The sequence below is a fragment of the Rhinatrema bivittatum genome, chromosome 3 (assembly GCF_901001135.1).
Source record: "Rhinatrema bivittatum chromosome 3, aRhiBiv1.1, whole genome shotgun sequence".
In the NCBI taxonomy this organism is placed as follows: Eukaryota; Metazoa; Chordata; class Amphibia; order Gymnophiona; family Rhinatrematidae; genus Rhinatrema; species Rhinatrema bivittatum.
Window position 1 is genome coordinate 183,629,511 of NC_042617.1, and position 26,561 is coordinate 183,656,071.

At 44.4% G+C, this 26,561-nt stretch overlaps 1 protein-coding gene across 3 annotated transcripts in view; it reads left to right on the top strand.

Moving 5' to 3' along the window:
• RGS7 (regulator of G protein signaling 7) overlaps positions 1–18,299 on the top strand; it is an 883,903-nt gene extending 865,604 nt beyond the window's left edge. For 2 of the 3 annotated variants that reach the window (XM_029594021.1, XM_029594023.1), the window contains one exon: positions 18,225–18,299. In XM_029594021.1, the coding sequence (XP_029449881.1) occupies positions 18,225–18,299 (75 nt within the window). Of the gene's footprint in view, positions 1–16,897; positions 16,922–18,224 lie in introns of those variants that run through there. The other variant, XM_029594022.1, reaches the window with a different exon arrangement.
• The last annotated feature ends 8,262 nt before the right edge of the window (positions 18,300–26,561 follow it).

Here is a 26,561-nt window from a genome sequence, read left to right on the forward strand (position 1 = left end):
GTAGGGACTAAAGGTCACCGGTGCCATTTTGGTTAGTGGCAGCCAGGGCCCTGGGAGCGGCAGATCGCTCCCGGGCCCTCCGCTGGACCACCAGGGGGACGTTGGGAGGGTGGCACTGGGGGGGAGGCAGGGCGAGTTGGGGGCTGGCAGAATTTTGAAAGGGCACTTTTTGCCTTTCAAAATTCTCCGCCTGCCGCAGCGCCCCCTAAGTCTCGGCGCCCTAGGCACAGGCCTAGCTCGCCTAGTGATTCCTCTGGCCCTGTTCCTAGCCCCAGTTGACCCGATGAGTGGAAGACCTGACTCAGAGATGGAACTGGGTTCTTTCCATAGGCAGTGCACAGAACTGCCACTGAGTTGGCCAAAATTATAACATAGTAAACATCATAGAAAAAGGCTCAAGAATCTGACTAGTGAGCTGTTTTGTTTGTTTGTTTGTTTTCATTTTTAGAGTAATTATTGTTTTATGAAGGTTACCATAGTCAACATGGATTACCCTTTTCTTTCTCTCCATCATTTATCTACTAGGAATCTTCTGTACTTATCCCGTATCCTTTTGAATTCCATTACCATCTTTGTACTCACTACCTCTACTAGGAAGGCATTCCATGCATCCACCACGCTTTCCATGAAGACATACTTCCTAATGTTGGTTCTGCGTCTACCCTTTGGAACTTCATATTTTGTCCCCTACAGTTTTCTTTCCATCGAAAATAAGAGAACTGCTGAACTAAAAATAAATTCAGTTTATTATACAAAGCAGCTATTTTTAAAGTGGAAATACTTCTTTAAAATCCATACATTTCACAATTGCTCAAATACAGGACTTCAAGGTTTTGAAATAAAAATGACAAACAAATCTTTATTAATTTATATAATAAAATCCCATAGATTTTAGGACCTTCTAGTTCTAAATTAAATAGTGTGGCCTTGGTTCTACAAAGTTTGGAGGTACACAAACTATTTTATATAGAGAAATTCTGAAGAAACTGTGAATACATTTGTTTTAGATTTTTAAAAAATGGACCTTTGGTGACAATGTCTATCTACACGTTCATCTGATTGGGGCGTACATGGCCTGCTAGTTCTTCTCCTCCTTTCATCTACAACATGCACTCTCTCAGTCAATTTACGTGTCTCTTCAGCTCATTATCCTTCAATGTATATTTCCAAACAACATCATACATATCTGCAAAAAGTGGCAGACAGGCTGGAGCATGTGCAAATGCTCGTATCATTATGGAGTAAGGGCATGAAGTAAAAATTGGTTGTCCATGCTTGAAGGGTATTTTTCTAGTTTTTCTGTCTTTTAAATAAGAGAAGAACTGCTGAACTAAAAATAAATTCTGTTTATTATACATAACAGATATTTTTAAAGTGGAAATACTCCTTAAAGGTCCATACATTTCACAATTGTTCAGACACAGGACTTCAGGGTTTTGAAATAAAAATTACAAATGAACCTTCATTAGTTTATGTAATAAAACCCAATGGATTTTAGGGCCACCCTTGACTGTCCTCGTCTACCTTTCACAAACATCCCGTAATAATAATCTCTCTCACCCAAATTTTTCACACTTCCTAATGCAGCTCTCAAATAAGCATTATTTGGCAATCACTATTTTCAGTATTTGAGTTCTCCTTCTGCAGGACCATGCATAAATGTGACTGGCTACCATACTCTCTAGGATAAACTAGCACAGCATGACAACAGCATCTAGAATTCTGCAGCCATAAGGAGAGGATCAACAATCCATGAACCCATTCTAAGAAAAGACAACTAAGCAATTGGGCTCAATCCTGATCCACTCCAAAGGCACAGGTTGATACAGTGGCTCACGTGAAGTCATTCAGTTAGTGGCAGAAGTGAGTGCTCTGAACACTAGGCCACACCTCTATGCTGCACATACACAATTCTCACCTTTCCCACATCTCTACCAGTACTTCCTGTAATTTCTCAAGTTCTGTCCCACCCAATCTAAACCTCTTTTGCTCCTCATGCCCTCATTTACCAAATATACACACAATGGGGCACATTTTAAAAAACAGCGTGCACGAACGAAAGTACGCCGGATTTTATAAGATATGCGCGTAGCCGCGCGTATCTTATAAAATCCGGGGTCGGCGCGCACAAGGGGGTGCACATTTGTGCAACTTGCGCACGCTGAGCCCTGTGCGAGCTGCCCGTTCCCTCCGAGGCCGCTCCGAAATTGGAGCGGCCTCGGAGGGAACTTTCCTTCCACCCCCCCGCACCTTCCCCTCCCTTCCCCTACCTAACCCCCCCCCCCCACCTTTATCGCACAAGTTACGCCTGCTTGAAGCAGGCGTAACTTATGCGCGCCATCACCCGACCCGGGGGCTGGTCTGGAGGCCTTGGTCACGCCCCCGGGCCGGCACCATGCCCCCCGGAATGCCCCCCAGAACGCCCCGAATGTCGTGCCGCACCCCGACACTCCCCCCGATATGCCCCCCTAGCAAAGCCCCGGGACTTAACGCGCGTCCCGGGGCTTGCGCATGCCGCTGAGCCTATGCAAAATAGGCTCGGCGGGCGCAGGGGTTTGTTTGTTTTTTTTAAGGGTTACGCGCTTAACTAGAACAGTATTATCTAGAAAGCAATATTGTAGAAAGAAGAAAAGGAAATAGTGAGAGAAAATAAAAGAGGAGGGGGAAGGGATAATGCAGTGCTGAAAGAGAAAAGAATACATTAAGAAAGGCATAGAATGGGTAAGATGTGACATGATTGAAAGTGTGCAAGAGGTGCTCACATTGATACCAGTAAAGCGTAGGGATGTGAATCGTTTTTTGACGATTTAAAATATCGTCCGATATATTTTAAATCGTCAAAAATCGTTAGAGGCGATATACAATAGGAATTCCCCCGATTTATCGTCAAAAATCGTAAATCGGGGGAAGGGGGAGGGCGGGAAAACCGGCACACTAAAACAACCCTAAAACCCACCCTGACCCTTTAAAATAATTCCCCCACCCTCCCGAACCCCCCCAAAATGTCTTAAATTACCTGGGGTCCAGTGGGGGGGGGGGGTCCCGGTGTGATCTTCCACTCTCGGACCATGGGTGCATTAATAGAAATGGCGCCGGCGCTACCTTTGCCCTGACACTGAGATCAATTTACCATTCCCTCAATCATGGATAAATCTATTTGGCAATTGACTTAACCCTCCCCGCTTTACTAGAGATGTGAATCGTGTGATCGATCGTCTTAACGATCGATTTTGGCTGGGGGGGGGAGGGAATCGGATCGTCGCGGTTTTGTTTTTTTTTTTTTTTTAAATCGTGTAAATCGTAAATCGGGGGACCAGCGGGGGTCCGGGAGCGACCTCCTGCACTCGAATCGTATTGCCGTATTGCAAAATGGCGCCGGCCGTATGGCCATTTTGCAATACGGCAATACGATTCGAGTGCAGGAGGTCGCTCCCGGACCCCCGCTGGTCCCCCGATTTACGATTTACACGATTTTAAAAAAAACAAAACCGCGACGATCCGATTCCCTCCCCCCCCCCCAGCCAAAATCGATCATTAAGACGATCGATCACACGATTCACATCTCTAGTAAAGCGGGGAGGGTTAAGTCAATTGCCAAATAGATTTATCCATGATTGAGGGAATGGTAAATTGATCTCAGTAGTTCTCAATCCAGTCTTTGGGACAGACCCAGCCAGTTATGTTTTCAGGATATCCACAATAAATAGCATGAAGAGGATTTGCATGCACTGCCTTTACTGTATGTAAATCTATCTCATTCATATTTATTGTGGATATTTGGCTGAGAGTGACTTGAAGATTTGGTTGAGAACCTCTGCTCCAGAGAATGTTGAGTATTTCCTATAGCTTAGAAGTGTCTCTCACTGATGGGTGACATTGACAAATTTGACATCACTTCTGTAGTGCTCTCTTTTCTTGCTCTTTGTGTAGTCACCCAGCAGCAGGCAAGACAATAATGATATATTGATCCTGAGACCTCTGCAGACTTTCACAACAGGCCCCAGGCTATCATTGCATCATGTGACAGCTCCATGTTTCAGAACACGAGTCTAAGAGCCAATGAAGTGCAAGAAATGCAGATGGCTTGAAATGAGATCAGCTGCAACCACAGTGCCTCTGCTTTGCTAAGCTTTAGATTGCTGTTTACCTGCTGTGCTGTGATTATCGAGTCTGGCTGAGAGATGCTGTCAGGCTGCTGAAGATGATAAAGGCCTTTTGGAGTAGCAATCAGGATGCTATCTGGTGGCCTTTGTGAGTGTGAGTACTCATGTCAGAGACACACACACTCACAGGGAAAGAGTCTTTGCGTACTGGGCTTTGTACCAATTGATGAATGGCACATCCGCTAAAGTGACATTCACCACCACTTTAAAAAATAGTTATTCATCTGTACAACATGTAAGCTTTGGATCACAGCTACAGTTCAGTTCCATGTGGTTTCAACTCTAACCCTTGAATCCCCAGTCTTATCACTGTAGTCCCTGTGCAAAAGAGGCATCTCTTTACACATCCCAGCTGAATTTGTGATGCGCTTCACTATTGACTGTTGCCCTCAGAAAGCAGAGGACACATTATATGTGTTATGGTTAAGTGGTGTTTGGGTGGATCCTTGGGTACTGTGGCAGATGACCACACCCACGGGGAGGAGCCCCTTGAGGAGCCACAGTACTCGGCTAGACTCAGAACGCCCAAACACAGAGTTAGTTCTTTATTATACAGCTTGAAAAGTACACCCAGAGGTGGCAGTAGTGAGGCAGTCTGGTAGTAGCAGTCTCAGGGACCTCGGCAGAGGGAGCCCTTCTTACCCCGTTGGTATATGGAGGTTCCGAAGCAGGTTTCCCAGCAAGGTAGTACTGTGGATGAGATAGACTGAGAGTTAGAGTACTCACTAGATGTTTGCTGTGGGTATGCGATTCCACCAGGTTGAAGAAGATGGTACAGGCACCGAGGCAGGGAGAGCAGGCCCTCAAGGAGCGAGTACCTGTTCCCTGTAAGGCACCTGAAATAAAGCAGAGGGCCCCCGAGGAGCAGGTACCCAGGTTAGCAGTTACCCCGAAGGGCAGAGAGAGAGCTTCCAGCAGCAGCATGGAAGTGGCAGAGTATTGTAGACAGGAAAGGATTCAAGTCCTTGCTAACTCAACGAGCTAGCAAATTAGAATAGGTTATATACCCGGATGGCGTGACGTCAGCAAAGGGGAACGCCCCCGAGGTGCGCGCCAGGGTTGGAATAAAGATGTGGGTGGCGCACGTACGCACACCCTAGTAGGTACCTGGGAGGAGCATGGCGGGAAGCTGCACCATAGCCGTTCCGGGGACGCCGGAGAGGTCGGCTTGTAGACATGGCGGTAGCCATCTTTCCTAGGTAAGGAGGAGGAGCCGTGAACAAGGTGAGGCAAACGGGGCGAAGCCGTCTAGTACCGACGGACGCAACAATATGACTGCTAACTCTTGTGAGTTAATCAGCAATAAACACCACAGCAAATATCTTTAAGTGGCTGGGGGGACAATTATAATTGTTCATATATGCATATTACTAGGCCCAGTCATTATTATGGAGTTATACCCTTGAGGGTTATGGTGAGCTCATTGCTAATGTAACGAAATACCAGACCCTTGTACAAGTAAATACCAGTTTACATCCTATTCATATTTTATTACTCTAAAGATAGAATATTTTGGAAATTGGCTTGCATTTCACTGTTTACCAATGTTTGCACTTGTTTACCTTTTGTGTGCAGGTCTCTTTTTGTTCTGGATCCTGCCTGAATAAAATTAGTATTGGTTTTCTTCAATGTATTTGTTGGCTCACAATGGAAAATAGTTGGTACCCTCCTGAGATATTCATTTCAGGGACAGTTACCCTGAGAAGTCTATTCGCAGGGGAGGAATCCATAATTACAGGCCATATCCTTGAGTGGGCCTACACTTTAAATGTACAAGTGCAGCCCTTGGTCACCTGAAGAAACACTTGTTTGAGAATTGTGCCATCAAATCTAAAAGCAAATTCATGTTTTCTCTAGCTGTCATGATCCCCATTCTACTGTATGAAACTGAAATGTGGTAAATGGACAGAAGACATCAAGATGCAAGAGAAACACAGAAATGATGGCAGAAAAGGACCATATGGCCTATTAGTTTACCCACATATACAATCCCTATCATTTCTTCAGAGATTATCTGTGCTTGCCCCATGCTTTCTTGAATTCAGATATTCCCCTATTTCCACCACTTCCGCCATCTTCTCTGTAAATAAATATTTCCGAAAATTACTACTAGGTCTATCCTCTTTCATCGTCATCCCAAGACCCCACATTCCAAAGCTGCCTTTCAATTGAAAAAGGCCCATCACTTGTGTATTGATATCTTGGAATTATGTAAATATCTCTCTCATATGTCCCCTATTCCACCTTTCCTCTAGGGTATACCTGTTTAGATATTTAAGTCTATCTCCACATGCTTTACAGTAAAGATCACTAACCATTTTTGTATCCACCCCACTGACCAACTCCATCCTATATATATATCTTTTAAATGTACAGTTTCCAGAACTGTACATAGTATTCCAAATGAGATCATTTTTTTTCTGCGGATCATTTCTCTTTCTATGCACTCAAGCATCTTTCTGGTTTTTGCTGTCACTGAATTTACCTGTTTTGACACATTGAAATCATCAGATACGATCATCCCCAGATCTCGCTCTTGAATTTCACCCCATACTGTACTGCCCCTTTAGGTTTATAAAGCCCAAATGCATGTCTCTGCAGTGTTTAGCATTAAATCTTACCTTCTCATGTTTTCCACACCTTCCTGGGTGTCTATCCTATTGCAAATTTTGGTGTCATCCATAAAAAGACAAACCTTTCCCAATAGCCCTTCCTTAATAATGCTTATAAAAATGTTGAAAACATTGGTCCAAAAAAACAATCCCTGCAGCAGCCAAAGTTTTGATGAGATGTTTTTATCCCTTACGGAAGTTTGCCTTAGCATATTTATCTGGGCCGAATGCCATCCTGATGTCACCTGAGAAGCTGCTCACTACTCGGAATTGTTCTACTAAATGACAATCATAGGTGCTGTCCAACTTCAAGTCATCTACAAACGCCCCTGAGGCAGCTCTTTGAGCGAAACTCGGCCAGAGTCGGGCAAGCTTCAATAAAATCCTGTTTACACCGATCCATCTACTTGTTTTCATTGCTGACAGCCATCTTGGATCAGCTACCGGTTTGCTTTCTTGGACCTACTCCTTAGGTCCTTAGGCTCTCTCATGCAGAAGATCAAGAAAACCAATGTGACAACTAAGCTGTGGTTTACTACAAGATTTTATAATTTCAGAAAGCAAGTTTCCAGTGGTTTAAAACAATAACAAATGCTCAACAAAACACCATTTTGCTTTGGTCCTTGTAATTATTTTATTTCTTTCCCATCTTCAAACCAGTGCTTATAATATAGACTTTTCCTCAGAGAGCCCTTATCCTCTTCTCAGTATTTCACCTTGGTATCCAGGCCTGTTAGGGCTAACTAACTGATGACTGTCTTCCTTGCCTGATCTTATGTTTCTGCCTACTACAATACATTTTTATGAAAGTTTCCTGTCTTAACTTCCAACGCTTAATTCCTCCCACTTTTAACTGCCCCCAGATATCTACACTTTACTGCAATTTAAACGGGTTGCCTAACAAGTGCAAATATCTGAAAATAGTGCAAATACTAGTGAGACTTGGCTGTCTTAACCACTCTAATCAGAGAAAGAACTTTCATCAGCTGCTCTAAAGTTTACCAGGAATTAATTATTGCTGTCAAACATTCAAGCAGTTTCCCAGCACAGCTTCTAAACCATTCTTAAACAAGGAATCATCTTTCCAGAGTTTAAAATTTACAGGGACTCAATTATTGCATCCAAACATTCAAGCAGTGGCAGGGTTTAGCTATCAGTACTCAATAGTGAACTTAGTAACTTTAAGTGAACTCGTAGTAGCTTCAAGGCAAATCTCTTTCATAGATTACTTCAGCTTTTAACATTCCCCAAACCAAAATACATAACATAGGGAAGCATTAAATATCCTTACCTATATCTTATTCCCTTTTCAATTCCTTTTTGCTAAAATACATGATATTGAAAAGCATGGAATTCTAACGTAATTGTATGAGGCTTCTGTTTTCAGATAGCTCCCCTTCTGGCTCTGCTTCTCTTTCCTCCTCTCCTTCCATGTGATTCTACAACAGGATTGCTGCTGGCAGTTGAACTCGACCTTCCTTCATGTCATGGAACTCCCCCTTTTATAGCACTGGCCACCAATTATGGGAAACCTGATGAATAACTCTGGCCTAGACTACTCTGGCTCATGCTTTCTCAGATACTAGGTACCAGGAATTCTGGGATTTGCAGTCCCCTTTGACATCCATCCTAGCTTTTCTTTACTTTGACAGGTAGCTAGAGCCTGTCTCACAGTTCATTATTATGCGCAGGGGCTATCATGAATACTACTAGTCCATCACAGGTACTAATGCAGACATGACTGGGGTAATTTTACAAGAGGCCATATAAATTTGTCGGCTGTTATGCACCTAAGATACACCAATTTTCAAAGTGAACTTACACATAAGAAATAAGGGGGGCAATGCTTGGTCAGACTAAGGTCCATTGAGTCCAGCATCCTGACTCCAATAGTGGCCGGTCTAATTCTCAAGTACCTGGTAGATCCCCAATAGTTGTTCTGTTTCTTGTATTTCCCAAGTCTACCTAGCTAATAACTATTTATGGATGTTTTCTTCAGGAGCTTGTCTAATCACCTTTTGAACTCTGGTATGTTAGTTGCTTTGACTACATTCTATGGCAACAGATTCCACAGCTTAGTTGCACCTGAGTGAGAAAATACTTCCTTCAGTTTGTTTTAAATCTGCCAGTTACTAGTTTCATGGAGTTTCCCCTAGTCCTAGAGTTGTTTGAAAGGGTAAATAACCATTTCCTATTTACCTGTTCCACCCTACTGATGATTATTTTATAAATTTCAATTGTATCCCCTCCCAGTCATCTCTTTTCCAAGCTAAAGAGCCCTAATCCTTTTAACCTTTCTCCACAAGGGAGTTTTTCTATTACCTTCTTATCATTTTTGTCACCCTTCTCTGTTACCTATGTCCTCTGCACATAATGGATCTGTACAATGGCATTATGATATTCTCAGACTTGCTCTCTAATATTTTATTTATCTTTCTAACCCCCAGTGAACACTGAACTGAAGATTTCAAGGTATTGTCCACAAGGATTCTGAGGTCCTTTTCCTGGATGCTGATTCCTAACACCAAACACAATATTGTGTACCTGTGATTGGGATTATTTTTCCTTACATTCATTACTTTGCACTTGTCTACATTAAATTGCATCTGCCATTTAGACGCATCCAATCCCATGACCTCCCAATTTCCTGTGAAGTCTCTTATGAGGAATTGTCAAATGCCTTCTGAAAATCCAGATATACTATATAAATTGGCTCACCTTTATCTGCATGTTTATTTATGCATATGTTTGCTTTTAAAATTAACTGTTGTACGTAGTTTTGCAGACAGAATTTACACACATACTTTTTAAAAGTATGCACATAAGTCCCAACCCATCCCTATTCCACCTCCTGGAGCAATTCTTCCTTAGCTACATAAAAGTACGTGCATAGGGAGTCCAACTTTCCAAACTGTCTATTGTATGCCATTAATATGCATAAGTGGGCTTACAAAGATTTATGCTAGTATTTTATAAACCTTGTGGTGGGAGCTGCACAGTTTATAAAATACCATGGATTTTTGCCCCCAAAGTACACTTGTATGTTTCCGTACGCATGTATAATTATAATGCAGTAAAACAATCTTTCTCTGCACATATTATAAATATATGCATGAATATTTTACATGCGAAATAACAATCCAGAAATAAATGTGTAGGCAGGTATTTTATAAAGTATGTGCATATACTCCACTTCTGAAAATACTTACTTGTGGATGTACTGGGAATCACCGGTTCGCCAATACCTTTACCGGTTCACTTAAACCCTCCAGCACTTTACCCTCAACCTCCACCAATTCACTCAGACCTCCCACCCAAAACCATAGACAAAATAGTCTGATTTCAGTAGTTTGAGTCAATTAGCAAATGTAAAAGCATAAGGATAAGTTTGATAACGTAAGCAAGTATAGTATACCATCTACAAAAAAGCAACTTGTGTGTATACTTCTGAACCCTAACACTGCAATGCCCCTAAATCACCCCTTTTACCTCTGTTAACATTTACTTGTTACACTCTAAGTATTCATGTACTCTCAAGGTTTATTCAATAATATATAGAAGTATATATGCTACTTATATGCTAATTTTACGCATGCTACCCCCATGTAACTCTTTGAAAATTACCTCCATAGTGTGTATGCATGTAATTTGCATATGTATTGGTCATGCAATTTTCTAAAAGGCCATTTCTGTAGGTAAAGCACTACTTTACCTAAAGAAGTCCTTCTGAAAATTACCCTCTATGTAGCCTATTTAAAATTAGATGTTTAGCATATAATTGCATGCTAACAGCTCATTAATAATGAATGTTAGCACAAATCACATAACATTTTTATTTATTTAGCGATTTTTTTATATACCGCGGCACATTAATAACATCACCTCGGTTTACAATAAACAAATCAGCAACAAGCTTTACAGTCAATAAGAAATAAAGTGGACATAATATGAATCAATTAAGAACAAATTAATAACAAAAACAATTCAACCAATGATAATCAGATTCCATAGTTAATGGCAAGTCTAATAATAAACGGGAGATCAGAGACTGATAAAGTAAAATTTAGCAGCGAGAAAAAACAAAAAAAATATATAGAAAAGGGGAGTGGCAATGGATCAGAGAAACAGGAAAAAGTAATCGACATTTCAGAAGAAGAGATGATCATTGAGTGTAAGCTTGTTCGAACAGCCAGGTTTTGAGGTTTTGCTTAAATTTCTTATGGTAGGGTTCTAGACGCAGGTCTGTGGGCATTTTGTTTCAGATGTTGGTTCCGGCAATAGTGAATGAGCGGTCTCTTGTAGCAACGTGTTTTATGTGTTTAAGCGAAGAAGAAGCGAGTTTAGCTTGGTGCATTTTTCTTATTGGTCTCTTTGATGTGCGGAAAGTGAAATGATCGGAGAACCATTGCATATCTTGGTTATGGATCAACTTATGAATGAGGGAGAGTACTTTGAATAATATCCTAGATGCTACAGGAAGCCAGTGAAGGAACATGAGAGCTGGTGTAATGTGTTCATGGCGGTGAGTATTAGTGAGTAAGCGTGCTGCAGCATTTTGCAGCATCTGTAATGGTTGTATTGCGTTTTAAGGGAGACCTAGTAGTATGGCATTGCAGTAGTCCAGTTTTGACAATATTGTAGCTTGTAACACTGTCCGGAAGTCATGTGGATGTAGAAGCGGTTTAATTCTTTTTAGAGTATGCAGCTTGAAGAATCCGTTTTTGATTGTAGCCGTGATGAATTTCTTTAAGGAGAAATGATTGTCAATGATAACGCCAAGGCTGCGGACTTGCTGTAAATTGAGAGAGACTGATGGTGAATGTTGAGTAGGGTTAAAGGAGATGTTATTGTGTGGTGTGATGATGAGGAGCTCTGTCTTGGCAGTGTTTATTGCTAGGAAGTTTTCAGTAAGTAGTTTTTTTATTTCCACCAGAGCCGTGTCCCAAACTTTTAGAGCATTAGATAAAGAATCGTTGATAGGGATGAGGATCTGTACGTCATCTGCGTATATGAAATGTGGGAGATTCAGTTTCACCAGAAGTCGACAGAGGGGAGAGAGGTATATGTTGAAAAGTGTAAATGAAAGAGAGGATCCTTGTGGAACGCCTTGTGCTAGTTTTCTGGATTTCGAAACATGGCAGTCCAGTTTGACACTGTATGTCCTGTCCTTCAGAAAAGATTGGAGCCAGCATAGGGCAGTGCCAGCAATGCCAATTTGTGAGAGGCGGGAAAGGAGGGTATTGTGGTTGACAGTGTCAAATGCAGAAGAAATATCAAGAAGAGCCAGTAAGTAAGAATGACCAGAATCAAGGGTTTTTAGTATTGAATCTGAGAGTGACACTAGAAGGGTTTCTGTACTGTGGTTCTTACGGAAACCATATTGTGATGGGAAGAGTAATAGATTTTCATCTAGAAAGTCTGTGAGTTGCTTGTTGATGACTTTCTCTATGATTTTAGACAAGAAAGGGAGGTTCGAGACTGGACGATAGTTGGCAGGTTCTGAGGGATCCAGGTCAGATTTTCTGAGCATAGGCTTTATAATTGCGTGCTTGAGTTGCGTTGGAAAAACACCAGACAATATAGATTTGTTGATAATGTTAGTAATGGGAGTGGCAATCCTTGTAGGAATGGAGAGGAGTGTTTTTGTTGGCATGATATCAATCGGGTGCATGGCTGGTTTGATTTTTTTGAGGATCGCTTCAATTTCTGATGCTGTTGCCATTTCAAAATTTGAGAGAGTGGTTGAGGTGATCATGTTGTTGGTGGTCAGTATGGATACTGGTGGAGAGGGAGTAGTAAAGCGAGCCATGATATTAGCAACCTTGTCGTGGAAGTTGGTAGCTAGTTTCTCACATTTGTTTTCATCCTCGTTGTCTGGGTTGATGTTTATAGGTGGGGTAATGATGCTAGAGACATATTGGAAGAGGGCACGCGGGTTGAACTGGTATTGATGGATTCTTGCTGTATAATAGTTTTTCTTGGCTTCATCTGTTGTTTTACGATATTGGTGGAGTAGAGATTTGTATTTTTGTAGTTGTGCTGGATCTTGGTTACTACGCCATTTCTTTTCCAGTTTACGGAGTTCGAATTTCATTATTCTAAGGTCTGTGGTGTACCAGGGTTTTTTATCTTTCTTCTCAGAGCAGATCTCTTTCGTTAGTAGTGGGCAGAGTCGATTTGCAATGTTGCTGGTAAGTTGAAGCCAAGAGGAACAGGCGGAGTTGGCATCAGAGAGGTCTAGTTTATGGAGATCCTCTGTAAGCGCATCAATGATGTCTTCCGTTTTGCATTTTTTTCTGAAATTTATGGTTCTTTTCTTAGGGAGTGGCATGTGGGGGTTGCAGTTGAATGTGCAGCATGTGTCGATTCGGAAGTGGTCTGATCAGGGTATGGGGGTGCATTGGGGGTGGTCAGTGCGTAATAGAGAGTTCGTGAATATAACATCCAGGATGTGTCCTGCCTTGTGTGTAGGGCCCGAGACCATTTGTTTAAATCCGAGGGCATTAAGAGTAGAGAGTGTGGCTTCACATGCTGGTGTAAGAGGGGAGCGGTCAAAATGAAGGTTTAGGTCTCCTAGGATGATGGCAGGTATGCTGATGTCAATGTGTTTGGTAATATATTCAATAAGAGGTGAAGGATTTTTTTCCAAGATTTAAAGAGACCAATCTCAATCTTGAGAGGAGGTAATGTGGGTTGCAGAGTGAAGTTGTATTTCTTTTTTGCAGCCAGGAGAAGACCACCTCCTTTCTTTTTAGGTCTCGGAATAGAGAAAATATTGTATAAGTCTGTGGGCAGTTGATTTATTATAGAGACATCTGTGCTTTTTAGCCAGGTCTCTGTGATTGCACATATGTCGGGGGACTCATCCGTAAGTATATCACCTAATAGGGTGGCCTTTTTTAGTAGGGATTGTGTGTTCAGAAGTAGGATTGAGAACATCATTAATCCTATGATTTGTGTGATGGGAGAAGTCATAATTGGAATGAGTGAATTGTAGTATGAGGAGTTAAGCTTAGTTCTCATTATTTTGGTAGAGAAATTCGAGTATTTGAGAATTGGAATGTGGGAGGTGTTCATGGTGATTGTGGTTGGCCTAGTTATGGCCAGCTGCTGTAGCATGAAGATCCGGAGGAAGAATTCAAGCAAGGAGATGCCTATGTTCAGTGAATCAAAGTATGTCTTATTCAAGGTCGGTACTTCTTATAGCAGAGGGGTGGCCCTCAGGGTGTGCCTTCAGGGGGGGTGCACGAAGGGGGTGCACAAAGGAGCACGACAGAGGGGCCTTCGGCGCACGATGCACGGCGAGTGGCGCCTAGGAGCTGAATAAATTTAAAGCCCAGCGCAGTAGGCCAGGGATGGCCTGTTTTTCCTTCCCCGAGTGTCTGATTAGCTTGCTCTGCGGGAGAGGCGGGACGAAGGAAGAAATGACAATGCGATGAGAAAGCAGGAAGGAACTGGTAGCCTCGTGGTCGTCCTGAAGCCGGCTTGGGGTAAGAGAGATTGATTAAAGGTTTGGTTGAATGCTGAGTGCTGGGCGAATGAAGTCAGCGGCTGGTTGAATGCTGAGTGCTGGGTGAATGAAGTCAGCGGCTGGCTGAATGCTGAGTGCAGTGGGCAGATCTGTAAGCAATTCTTAAAACTGGTGCGCACGAAGGGGCGCACAAAGGGGCTGGCCACTTTGTCGCGCTCCTTTAATTTAACAACATGATTTGTATCAGCCCAATATTAATGCCAAAACTTACCTTGGGAGATAACTAATGCAATTTGTTGATGAAGACCTCCATTGCCCCCCATTACCCCTGAAATCAACACATGGGACCTTTTGGCCCCAATAACTAGCCCTAGTCAAAAACAAGAAATAAATAGACCCCAATCCTTCCCTCAACAAATTCCTTATGTGATACTCCCACAAAGCCCCCTTCTTAAGTGAGTCCTCCCCAAAATAAACTCTTGAGTGAGCACCCCACTCATTCTTACTCAAGTGATACTCTCTAGTGAATCCTCCCCGCAAAATTCTCCTTTCTCCCAAATTATATCTCTTCTGACATCTTTTTGCAGAAAACAAGAGGGGGATTCTGTGTGGGGGCTACTCAATTTAGCAGGCTACTAAGTGGATGCAGTTTGTTAGGGGGATTGGGCTTATTGGTCCGATATTTTTGACTGGTGGTTGAGGGTGAGGATAAGAAACTTGAAGGCTTCATCAAATGGAGTCAGCAGTGGGGCAATGGAGGTCTCAGTCTGTACTTGTGTTAGGCTAACACAAAATTTTAACTGTGCCGAGGGTGGCATTAGTAGCACACTATATCTCATATTTAACACTCACGGGCGGATTTTAAAAGCCCTGCTCGCGTAAATCCGCCCGGATTTACGCGAACAGGGCCCTCGTGCGCCGGCGCGCCTATTTTGCATAGGCCGCCGGCGCACACAGAGCCCCGGGATGCGCGTAGGTCCCGGGGTTTTTTGAAGGGGGCGTGTCGGGGTGGGGCCGGATGATGCAACATTTTGGGGGCGGGACCGGGGGCGTGGCACCGGCCCGGGGGCGTGGTCCAGGCCTCCGGACTAGCCCCCGGGTCGGATGACGGCGCGCCAGCAGTCCGCTGGCGTGCGTAGATTTACGTCTGCTTCTAGCAGGCGTAAATCTAGGGACAAAGGTAAGGGGAGGGTTTAGATAGGGCTGGGGGGGTGGGTTAGGTAGGGGAAGGGAGGGGAAGGTGAGGGGAGGGCAAAAGAAAGTTCCCTCTGAGGCCGCTTCGATTTCGGAGCGGCCTCGGAGGGAACGGAGGCAGGCTGTGCGGCTCGGCGCGCGCAGGCTGCCCAAAATCAGCAGCCTTGCGCGCGCCGATCCAGGATTTTATAAGATACGCGCGGCTATGCGCGTACCTTATAAAATCCAGCGTACTTTTGTTGGCGCCTGCTGCACCAACAAAAGTACGCGATCGCGCTTTTTTTAAAAATCTGCCCCTCAGTGTATAAGACTTTGCTTCCTTTAGTACATCAGTCATTAATTCCAACTTTAATGACCAATTGTAATGTGGCTTAATAGACAGACCCTCATGTATTATTTATGTACACATTGCTAAAGTGCAATGAATTGCCTGAAACATGGTTTTGTAGTACTGCAGCTTTAAATGTGATTAATAATAAGTTATCTTGGGTTAGAGCCTCATAGTAATGTATGTTGAATGTTAATTATGCATTTTCTGCTTGTACATCGCCTCAGATGATTCTTTGGAGCTGGGAAAGCTATCAACAATTTTTAAATAAATAGATATATTTAGATTATTCATGAAATGAGATAACACTCAAAGCAGCATATGACAGTAATTATTTCATAAGCTATTGAAAGAAGCAAAAATTATCTGAAAACAGATACAAGCCTCAACATTCAAGGTATTTGCTCATGAATCAAAACTGTTTGTGAAATACTGATGATGATGATGATTGCAGATCTAGTCTGTAACCCAACAAATTCCATACTACTAAATATTTGTAAACATAGAACATGGAAATGTTTCATGATAGCAGAAGTCCTCGGGTTGTTTTTTCTTTTTTTTTGCAATTAATAGCTTACTGGCATGTACAACCAAATGTAACTTCATATTTTATTTTCATTTTTTCCCCAACCATGACAACTTATTAAAAAAGAAATGGTCTTTGATCACCAAACAACGTCGCCTATTGGTAATTATATAAACAAACACTCATCAGCAACTTTTATACTTATTGGTGTCCATTTTCAGCCACTGTACAGATCAGCTAGTTAAGCTGCATAAACATATCTGGCTAACTAACAGGGTATCTCAAAGTTAAGCTGGTTATGTCTAACCAGGACCTGACCAGGATTAGCTGCATAAATTAAGTGGCTAACTCCGCTCCTTCTCCGAACGCCTCTTGCTTGCCCACAGAGCACCCCCTTATCTGGATAAGGGCTAAATATAGCAGGGTTAGCCATTTAGACAGATAACTATTATTTTATCTGTCTAAAAGGCTTTTAAATATGGACCTTGTTTTTCCCGTTTTCTTAAATCTAGATATTGTTTTCATATCTCTTCTTTTTGTCATTACTTTTTTATTTTTTTTGCATTATTTTCTTTTTTGGCTTCTTTTCTTTTTTCATGTAAGTTGGAAGAGTCACTGGACCATTGAATATCTTATGAAAAATTGGCACACAGTATGGTAAAGTTTATCACCTTGGAAGACTACACGTCCTTACAGATCTTCTTCCTCCTTATTTTCCTTTAGACAGGTAATGGACAAAGTGCCGGTGGGAAAGCATTCTATCAATTTATCAGTGCAACTGTGCTATATTATAAGAATGTGTCTATGGAATTTAGAGCTTCAGAAAATGCAAATGCATCCACAGACTGCTGCTTTATTCCCTTGAGATGTGTTACTCCATTTCTTTTGCAGCTTGCTATTAAATAATCATACTGCAGTCCTACAGAAAGATGAATTAAGCTATTATTTTAACTATTCCAGCAGTACAGACCCTACACTTGGTTGAAACTTGTATGAGTCGAGTTGGTCAGATTTTATCTGTTAGTTCACTGACCTTTTCTATCAAAAAAGGGGGGGAAGGAGGGGTCTCTATTTATATGTATGTTTTGGAACCAACAATAAGATTGAGTTTAACACAGTGGAGTGTTTTTTTTTTATGTTTTGCCTGACAGATTATATTGTTCTATCCGTAATAAGTCTTCAGTTTTCACTTTATTTTTCTTAGTTGCAGCTTGTTTTTAATTTAATCATTGATATATCTTGAATACCAGAGTAATATTCATACAGACGACTTTTTTTTTCTTTTTTTTTTTTTTTTTTTTTTTACTATCAACAGCTTTTTTACCCGGATTCAAACAGTTCACTTCTCTGCAAATAAGTTGTTCACTCTTTTGTCTGTTTTAATTTAAGGGACTTTTGAAACCTTCCTGATAAATATTATAATTGTACTTTCTTACTGTATCTTAGCATATTATGCTAAGACAATTTTCTCTACAGTAGATTTCCTTTTATCTTCCTGTTTTTCTCTCAGATGGGTTGCTGCCCATTCATAGAAGGAAAAAGAGTGTCACATGTTCTCTGTCTTATTTTCCAAATCTCACTTTATTTCTTGTCAGAAACAGAAATATACCAAACCCAGAGATTTTGAATTGTTCCCATTCTATTCTTGTCATAAAAGCAGTCACATCAAAAACAAAGTCAGCTCTGATCTTAAGTTCAGAAAAAAAAGTCTGTAAGAACTTCATCTGAAGGATGTTGCCATAGGATAAAACAATTAGAGACTTTCCTATATATGTTATGTTACCTCATCATCAATGTTAAATTTTGTGATCTCATTTATAGAATTGTTGTAATCAATATTGTGATGGCATCTTCAGGTCTTTATTATTATTACTATTATCTACATTATGAATGGTTCAAACTAAATCATTCAACACATTTATTTTTATAGGGCAGAAACATCCCTATTTTCCCATGCCATAAAAACTGTACACCAACACTGAGGGCGAGCACTAACCTGTTATGAAAGAGGTAGAAAGATCTTGGATTTTACTCAAGTTTGTCTGCATTGTCTGTTCACTTGTACAGTCCCATGCTGCTGTGTGCTTGTTGTGGCTTTTGCTGTGACAAATCAATCAGTGGGCTGCCTGTTTAAAAAATGGGAAACTAAGAGCTTCAGCAAAGATCATGGTTTTTGTTTATATTTTATTTTATAAAAATTGTTCCATAATTTATTTAAGAACTAGACATTAAACCTTTAACAAAATGGGGGTTCTAAAAATATTTATACGGTAAAGTAAAAGGACAAACATTATAGGCCTGATTTACTAAGTTTTTTTCCTGTTATGTTTTTTTCTCCACTTGTTTCTATAGGAAAAAAAAGTTTAGTAAATCATGTCCTAAATGAGGATCTGGTATTCTTCCAAATAAATATAACATTTAGTCATTTTTTTTAAAATTTTTGATTAAAAACAGATGCCTTCAGTAATGGTTATTTGTGTAAATGTTTGGCAAATTATTAATTTGTCTCTAACAGCTGAAGCGTTGGGTTTGTAAAATACAGGAATATGGTTCTACACAAGTTACACAAAGTTAATTAATAGGTTGGAGACAAAACATGTATGAAACAAAAACCCTCAGTTTTTGCTTAGTGGTGTTGCCACAGCATGTTGCACTGTGTTTTGTCCAAGTGAGCTTATTGATAAAATAATTGTCAAGATGTCCTTTTTCCATTGACATGTTTTAATGGGAAATAACATTTATTATAACATGATATTTAATTGAATTAGTAAGCAATATATTGCAAGATAAAAGGGCCTATGTACAATAGGGTTTCTCCCATGTTTATTTATGGAAAAAATTGCTCAGTATATATGGCCCCAAAGTGTTTATAAAAACTAGGCATTTTTTATTTTTTAATGTTGCCATTATTATGAGAATTTAGCAAAACCCAGAGAAAGTGGTACTAATAAGGTCACAGCCTGCATCTCCCAACATTGCCCAATGAATATGAATCTGTGGAAAAGTAATACAACATTGTGCAAGAATAGAAAACATTGTTTCACAGCTTCATTCTGAATTTGCAAATTCTTAAGTTTAGATAGTAAATTTCAAACACCCAGCATAGGATAAAGTCTGCTGATAATTTTTACCTGCAGACTTTAGCCAGAATTTTCAAAGCAGATTTCTGTGCATGAATCTGCTTTGAAAATTAATGGGTGTGCATGGCACCCCATAGGAAATAGAAAAACAAAGTTGCATCTGTCGAGAGCAGGTGTAACATAGTGGGCCAGATTTTCAAAGGGGTACGCGCGTACCCCCCGAAAACCTGTAAGTCCCGGGGCTTTCCTGGGGGGCGTGTCAGGGGCGTGTCATGGTGGCGCGTCATTTGGGGGCGGGGCTGCGGGCATGGTTCCTGCCGGGGGCGTTTCGGGGGCGTGGCCGAGGCCTCCAAAATGGCTCCCGGGCCTGGGAATTGTGCGCCGGCGGCCAGCCTGGCGTGCAACAAAGGTAGGGGGGGTTTAGGTAGGGCTGGGGGGGTGGGTTAGTTAGGGGAAGGGAGGGGAAGGTGCGGGGGGTGGAAGGGAATGGAGGCAGGCTGCGCGGCTCGGCGCGTGCAGGCTGCCGATTTTGCACAGCCTTGCGCGCGCCGATCCCGGATTTTAACAGCTACGTGCGTATCTATTAAAATCCAGCGTACTCTTGTTTGCGTCTGGTGCTCGAAGAAAAGTACGCCTGTGCGCAAATTTGTAAAATCTACCCCTATGTGTGTGGATTTACATGCATATTTTTTGAAAATCAAAACTATGTATGTAAACCCCCATCCTACCCTAACTCTGCCAATCCCCCTGAAATACCTATTTATTATGCATACTTTTATATGCATACTTGATGGGGCTATTGTCAGAGCTAAATACATGCATAAAACTGGGTTATATGCATGTATGTGCCTTTGAATATTACTCCCTTAAGGGCTAATTTTGAAAGCCCTGCGCATGTGAAATCCGGGAGATACATGCATGGCTGAGCTACGCGCACATTATGTGGCTCTTCAAATGCCTGCAGTCACGTGCATATCTCCCGGTACGTGCCAAAGAAAGTGTTATGGAGAGAGTAATCAGTGAACCCTTGGGCTGGCTGAATAGAGGCAAAGTCTATTGGTTGTTAAGGAGCCGGGAGGCGGACTCAAGCTGCAGCGAGTCGACGAAGTCTTCACCCTGGAAACCCGAGATCCCCCCAGGAGGAGCCCGTAGGGATCCGGGTCGCTGGGACTTAGGAGATCTGGTGGTGTCTGTAGGTCGAGGCTGCTGAAGATAGGAGAATTGTGAAGAAGTCCGTTGGTCGTGGCAGGCTGAAGACAAGGAGAATCGTGAGGAAGTCCGTAGGTCGTGGCTGGCTGAAGACAAGGAGAATCGTGAGGAAGTCCGTAGGTCGTGGCTGGCTGAAGACAAGGCAAACCTGGAACCGGAACTGGAATCAAGGCACAGCTGAAACAAGCAGGAACCAGAGCTGGAAGCAAGGCATGGCTAGAACAAGCAGGAACCAGAGCTGGAAGCAAGGCACGGCTGGAACAAGCAGGAACCGGAGCTGGAAGCAAGGCACGGCTGGAACAAGCAGGAACCAGAGCTGGAAGCGACTAAGTACTCAGGAGAGTGACCTCGTTGCAAAAGCAAGGTAGGAGAGTCAGACGCCGGTTTAAATAGCTAGCCGGCGTCTTACGTCAGGAACGGGGCGGTTCAGCACTTCCGGGTGCTGGACCTTTAAGAGCCATCTCCGCGCGCGCGTTCCCTGGCAGGGGGAGGAGTCAGGTTCGGCCTTCGGCGGCGTCTCCACGTGGGGAGAGCTGCTGCCATGCGGCCGGGTAGGCCCCAGGACTAGCGGCTCGTGGCAGACCCGGAGGAGTCGGTGGAGAGGTAAGGACCCGGTCGCTAGCCTAGCGACCGGGACTGCAACAGTACCCCCCCCCCCTTTACGCCCCCTTTTCAAAGGACTTGGCCTGTCAGGATGGTCCAGATGGTACTGCTGCAGGAGAGTCTTGTCCAAGATATTGCGAGCAGGTTCCCACGTATTGTCCTCGTTCCCACAACCCTCCCATGCCAGCAAGTACTCCCAACGCCTGTTGGCGAATCTAGCGTCCAGAACCTCCCGTACCTGAAAAGTGGGATCCTCAGCAGTGGGAGTGGCACCATCTTCGAGTGGTTTGGGATGAAACCTGGACAGAATCACTGGCTTTAACAGGAAGACGTGGAAGACATCATGAATACGTAGAGTGGTAGGAAGCCGTAGGCGATAGGAGACCAGACCTACCCTCTCTGCTATACGGAAGGGACCACAAAACTTGGGTGACAGCTTCTTTGAAGGATGTCTCAAATGAATGTTTTTTGTACTAAGCCAAACGCGATCGCCAGGGAAGAAGGAAAATGCAGGTTTCCGATGTTGATCATAGTAGCGTTTAGCAGTACGTGCCGCTTTCTGCAGACGGCTTTGAGTAGAGGTCCAGAGTTTGTTCAGTTGCTCAGCGGTAAACTGGGCGGCTGGTGAGGACGTGGGTACCGGCAAAGGCAATGGTGGCCTGAGCTGTTTGCCATACACAACTTGGAAAGGCGACTTCCCTGTCGCTGTATGTATTTGATTATTGTAGGCAAATTCTGCCCAAGGTAGAAGATCCACCCAATTGTCCTGTTTGTGGTTGATGAACGCTTGCAGAAACAACTTCAAAGAGCGATTCATGCGTTCAGTTTGACCGTTACTTTGTGGGTGAAAAGCAGTAGAAAAGCTCAACTGGACCTTAAATTTCTTGCATAACGCCCTCCAATATCTTGCCGTGAATTGAGGGCCTCTGTCAGATACGATATCTTGGGGTAGGCCATGGAGGCGAAAGACGTGGTGTGTGAACAGCGTAGCCAATTCAGAAGCGGAAGGTAGCTTGGGTAAGGGCACGAAGTGGGCCATTTTAGAAAAGCGGTCCACCGTGACCCATACCACAGTCTTGCCCTGGGAAGGCGGCAGTTCCACCATAAAGTCTGTGGCAATATGTGTCCAGGGTTCCGTAGGCACGGGTAACGGTTGCAGTAAACCCCTCTGAGGACCAGATAGTGGTTTTTGCAGGGCACCGGTGGGACAGGAGTTAATGTACAGTGAGACATCTCGTCGAAGACCAGGCCACCAATAAAAGCGGTTTATGAGGTCCAAAGTTCTGTATCTGCCGGCGTGTCCTCCGGACAAAGAATCGTGTCCCCAAGACAACACTTTCTTTCGGAGCCTCTTCGGGACTAGAGTCTTAATAGAAGAATCAAGTGAGGACGTTGTTAATTGGACACGTGCCGGGTCCAGGATGGGTTGTGGAGGATCCTCTTCTTCTTCCAGCTGGGTGGTACGAGACAAGGCATCTGCCCGTACATTCTTCTCTGCAGGTCGGTACTTAAGGATGAAATTGAAGCGACTAAAAAAAAGTGACCATCTTGCTTGTCGAGGGTTCAGTCGCTGAGCTTGAGCTAGATACAATAAGTTCTTATGGTCCGTGTACACGGTCACCGGATGGTTAGCTCCTTCTAGCCATTGCCGCCATTCCTCGAAGGCAAGTTTGATGGCTAACAGTTCCTTGTCACCGATGCCGTAATTACATTCGGCAGGCGAGAATTTCTTGGAAAAGTAAGAACATGGCATTAACTTGCCCGAAGTATCATGTTGACTGAGGACTGCTCCGACAGCTAGATTCGAAGCATCGACCTCCACAATGAAAGGTCGGCGTGGGTCCGGGTGACGTAGGCAAGAGGCAGCCAAAAATGCTTGTTTTAAATCCTCGAAAGCTGTGGAGGCGGTGGTAGACCAATCGTGAGTGTTGGCTCCTTTGCGAGTAAGCGCGGTAAGAGGCGCTACTCTCCGGGAGTAATGAGGTATAAAATGCCTGTAAAAGTTGGCAAAACCAAGGAAACGCTGTAGGGCCTTCAGGCCAGACGGACGAGGCCAATTGATAATGGCTGCAACTTTTTCTGAGTCCATCTGGAAGCCAGAAGAGGAAACAATGTATCCTAAGAACGGAAGTGTCTCACATTCAAACTGACATTTTTCAAGCTTAGCGTATAAATGATTGTCTCTAAGGGCTTGTAACACCCGCTTGACGTGTCGGCGATGTGTAGAGAGATCCTGAGAATAGATCAAGACGTCATCAAGGTATACTATGACAAACGAATGAAGCATCTCCCGGAGAACCTCATTCATAAGATTCTGGAAGACAGCAGGAGCATTACATAAGCCAAAGGGCATTACCAGATATTCGTAATGTCAGTCACGAGTGTTGAATGCTGTCTTCCACTCGTCTCCCGGACGAATATGAACCAGGTTGTATGCCCCACGCAGATCCAGTTTTGTAAAGACCTTGGCCCCTTGTAGTCTATCGAGCATTTCCGGAATCAAGGGTAAAGGATACCGATCCTTCTTTGTGATGGAATTTAACCCCCGATAGTCTATGCATGGCCTAAGGGAGCCATCCTTTTTGGCTACAAAGAAGAAACCCGCCCCGGCAGGAGAGTGTGACGGGCGAATGAACCCCTTAGCAAGGTTTTCAGTAATGTATTCCGACATAGCTCGGGTCTCTGGCAGTGAAAGAGAATAGACTCTACCCCGCAGAGGAGTGGAGCCTGGAAGTAGGTCAATGGCACAGTCAAACGGCCGGTGGCACGGGAGGAGATCTGCCTTTTGCTTAGAGAACACGTCAGAGAACTCTTGGTAGGGCAAAGGGAGTTCTAAAGCCGAGTGAGAGAGCAGCACTTCGGGCCTTGGAAGAGAGTCCAAACAGTTCTGGAAACAATACGAACTCCACTGGGCAATTTGGTGAGTATCCCAATGGATCACAGGCGCGTGTTGCTGCAACCAGGGGAGTCCCAAAACCACAGGATGTACTGACTTCTCGAGTAGCAAAAAGGAGATTGTCTCAGTATGAAGCGTGCCAGTTCGTAAGGTGAGAGAAATGTAACCGGGTAGAGGGGTTCCCCGGATGGAGGTAACCCGTAGCGGAGGTACCCGGCGCTTGGTAGGCAGTCCTAATTGGTGTACTAGTTCTTGCAGGATAAAATTCCCACCGGCTCCGGAGTCAATGAAAGCTAGCGTCTGGAAGGAGCCACCGGGATACTCCAAAGTTACAGGAACCGTACATTGAGGAGCAGCGTTAATACAGCCTAGGGAAATCTCCTCTTTTTTCCCTAGACTCGACTATTTCCCGGTCTCGCTGGGCATTGACCCAAGAAATGACCCTTGGTACCGCAATACAGGCAGAGCCCCTGGGTGCGGCGTCGATTCTTTTCTTCTTCGGACAAAGGTGCCCGACCAAGCTGCATGGGCTCTTCCGAAGAGTTGCTGGAAGCCGATTGTGTCTTGTGAGGTGTGGTCAGAGACCAGGAGAAGGAGGGTGCCAGCGAAACTGGCCGACAAGGAACTCGACCTTCCTTGGCCCGCTGTTGCAGACGTCGGTCAATCCTCCCCACCAAGTCAATCACCTCATTCAGCATGGAAGGAATATCTCGGGCCATTAGTTCGTCCTTAATACGACCTGCAAGACCTTCTAGAAAAATACCTCGCAAGCAAGCATCCTGCCATCCGAGTTCCATAGCCAGGGAGCGAAATTCAATGGCGTAATCCGCCAAGGAACGGGATCCCTGCCTTAGCTGAAGAATCTCGGTGGTAGCGGTAGTCGTACGGGCTGGTTCATCAAAAGTTTGTTTGAAATGAGCCACGAAATCCTGCAAATTGTGAAGCTTGGCGTCCTGATTCTCCCACATGGGTGAGGCCCAAAGCTTGGCCTTTCCATCGAGTAGTGACAGAATATATGCCACCATAACGGCATCGGAAGGAAACTGCCCTGGTAACAAGGTGAAGCGGATGAAGCATTGGTTCAGGAACGCCCTACATGACTTGGCATCCCCGGAGTAACGTGTGGGAGCCGGAAGTTGAGTCTGCACGGGATTCTGAGGCGCCGGTGGAGGTGGGGGTTGTACCACCTCTGGAGGATTAGCGTCCAAGCGGCTTGCTAGACGATCCACAGTCGCCGCCAACACCTCCAAGCATTGCTGCTGTTGCTGGATTCTCTGGGCCATACCGGGAATGGCCTGCATGGGGGAGGAGTCCGCCAGGTCCATGGCCTTTGCAAACTGTTATGGAGAGAGTAATCAGTGAACCCTTGGGCCGGCTGAATAGAGGCAAAGTCTATTGGTTGTTAAGGAGCCGGGAGGCGGACTCAAGCTGCAGCGAGTCAATGAAGTCTTCACCCTGGAAACCCGAGATCCCCCCAGGAGGAGCCCGTAGGGATCCGGGTCGCTGGGACTTAGGAGATCTGGTGGTGTCTGTAGGTCGAGGCTGCTGAAGATAGGAGAATCGTGAGGAAGTCCGTAGGTCGTGGCTGGCTGAAGACAAGGAGAATCGTGAGGAAGTCCGTAGGTCGTGGCTGGCTGAAGACAAGGCAAACCTGGAACCAGAACTGGAATCAAGGCACAGCTGAAACAAGCAGGAACCAGAGCTGGAAGCAAGGCACGGCTGGAACAAGCAGGAACCAGAGCTGGAAGCAAGGCACGGCTGGAACAAGCAGGAACCGGAGCTGGAAGCAAGGCACGGCTGGAACAAGCAGGAACCAGAGCTGGAAGCAAGGCACGGCTGGAACAAGCAGGAACCGGAGCTGGAAGCAAGGCATGGCTGGAACAAGCAGGAACCAGAGCTGGAAGCAACTAAGTACTCAGGAGAGCGACCTCGTTGCAAAGGCAAGGTAGGAGAGTCAGACGCTGGTTTAAATAGCTAGCCGGCGTCTGACGTCAGGAACGGGGCGGTTCAGCACTTCCGGGTGCTGGACCTTTAAGAGCCATCTCCTCGCGTGCGTTCCCTGGCAGGGGGAGGAGTCAGGTTCGGCCTTCGGCGGCGTCTCCACGTGGGGAGAGCTGCTGCCACACGGCCGGGTAGGCCCCAGGACTAGCGGCTCACGGCGGACCCGGAGGAGTCAGTGGAGAGGTAAGGACCCGGTCGCTAGCCTAGCGACCGGGACCGCAACAGAAAGGGTGTTAGAAAAAGGGGCGGGTCAGAGGCGGGGTATGGGCGGGGAATGGGCGGGGCATGGGTGGGCTGTGACAGCGCACGCCGGCATTCAACCAGCCTGTGCATCCTGCTGCTGCCTCCGAAAGCAGGTAAGCTCCTTTATTGGAGCGAACTGGGAAGGAACTGGGATTAGGGCCCATCGCGTCGCCACACACATGTAGTAAAATGTCCCCCCCTTACGCACATGGTTTGGCACTCAATTGTACATGCA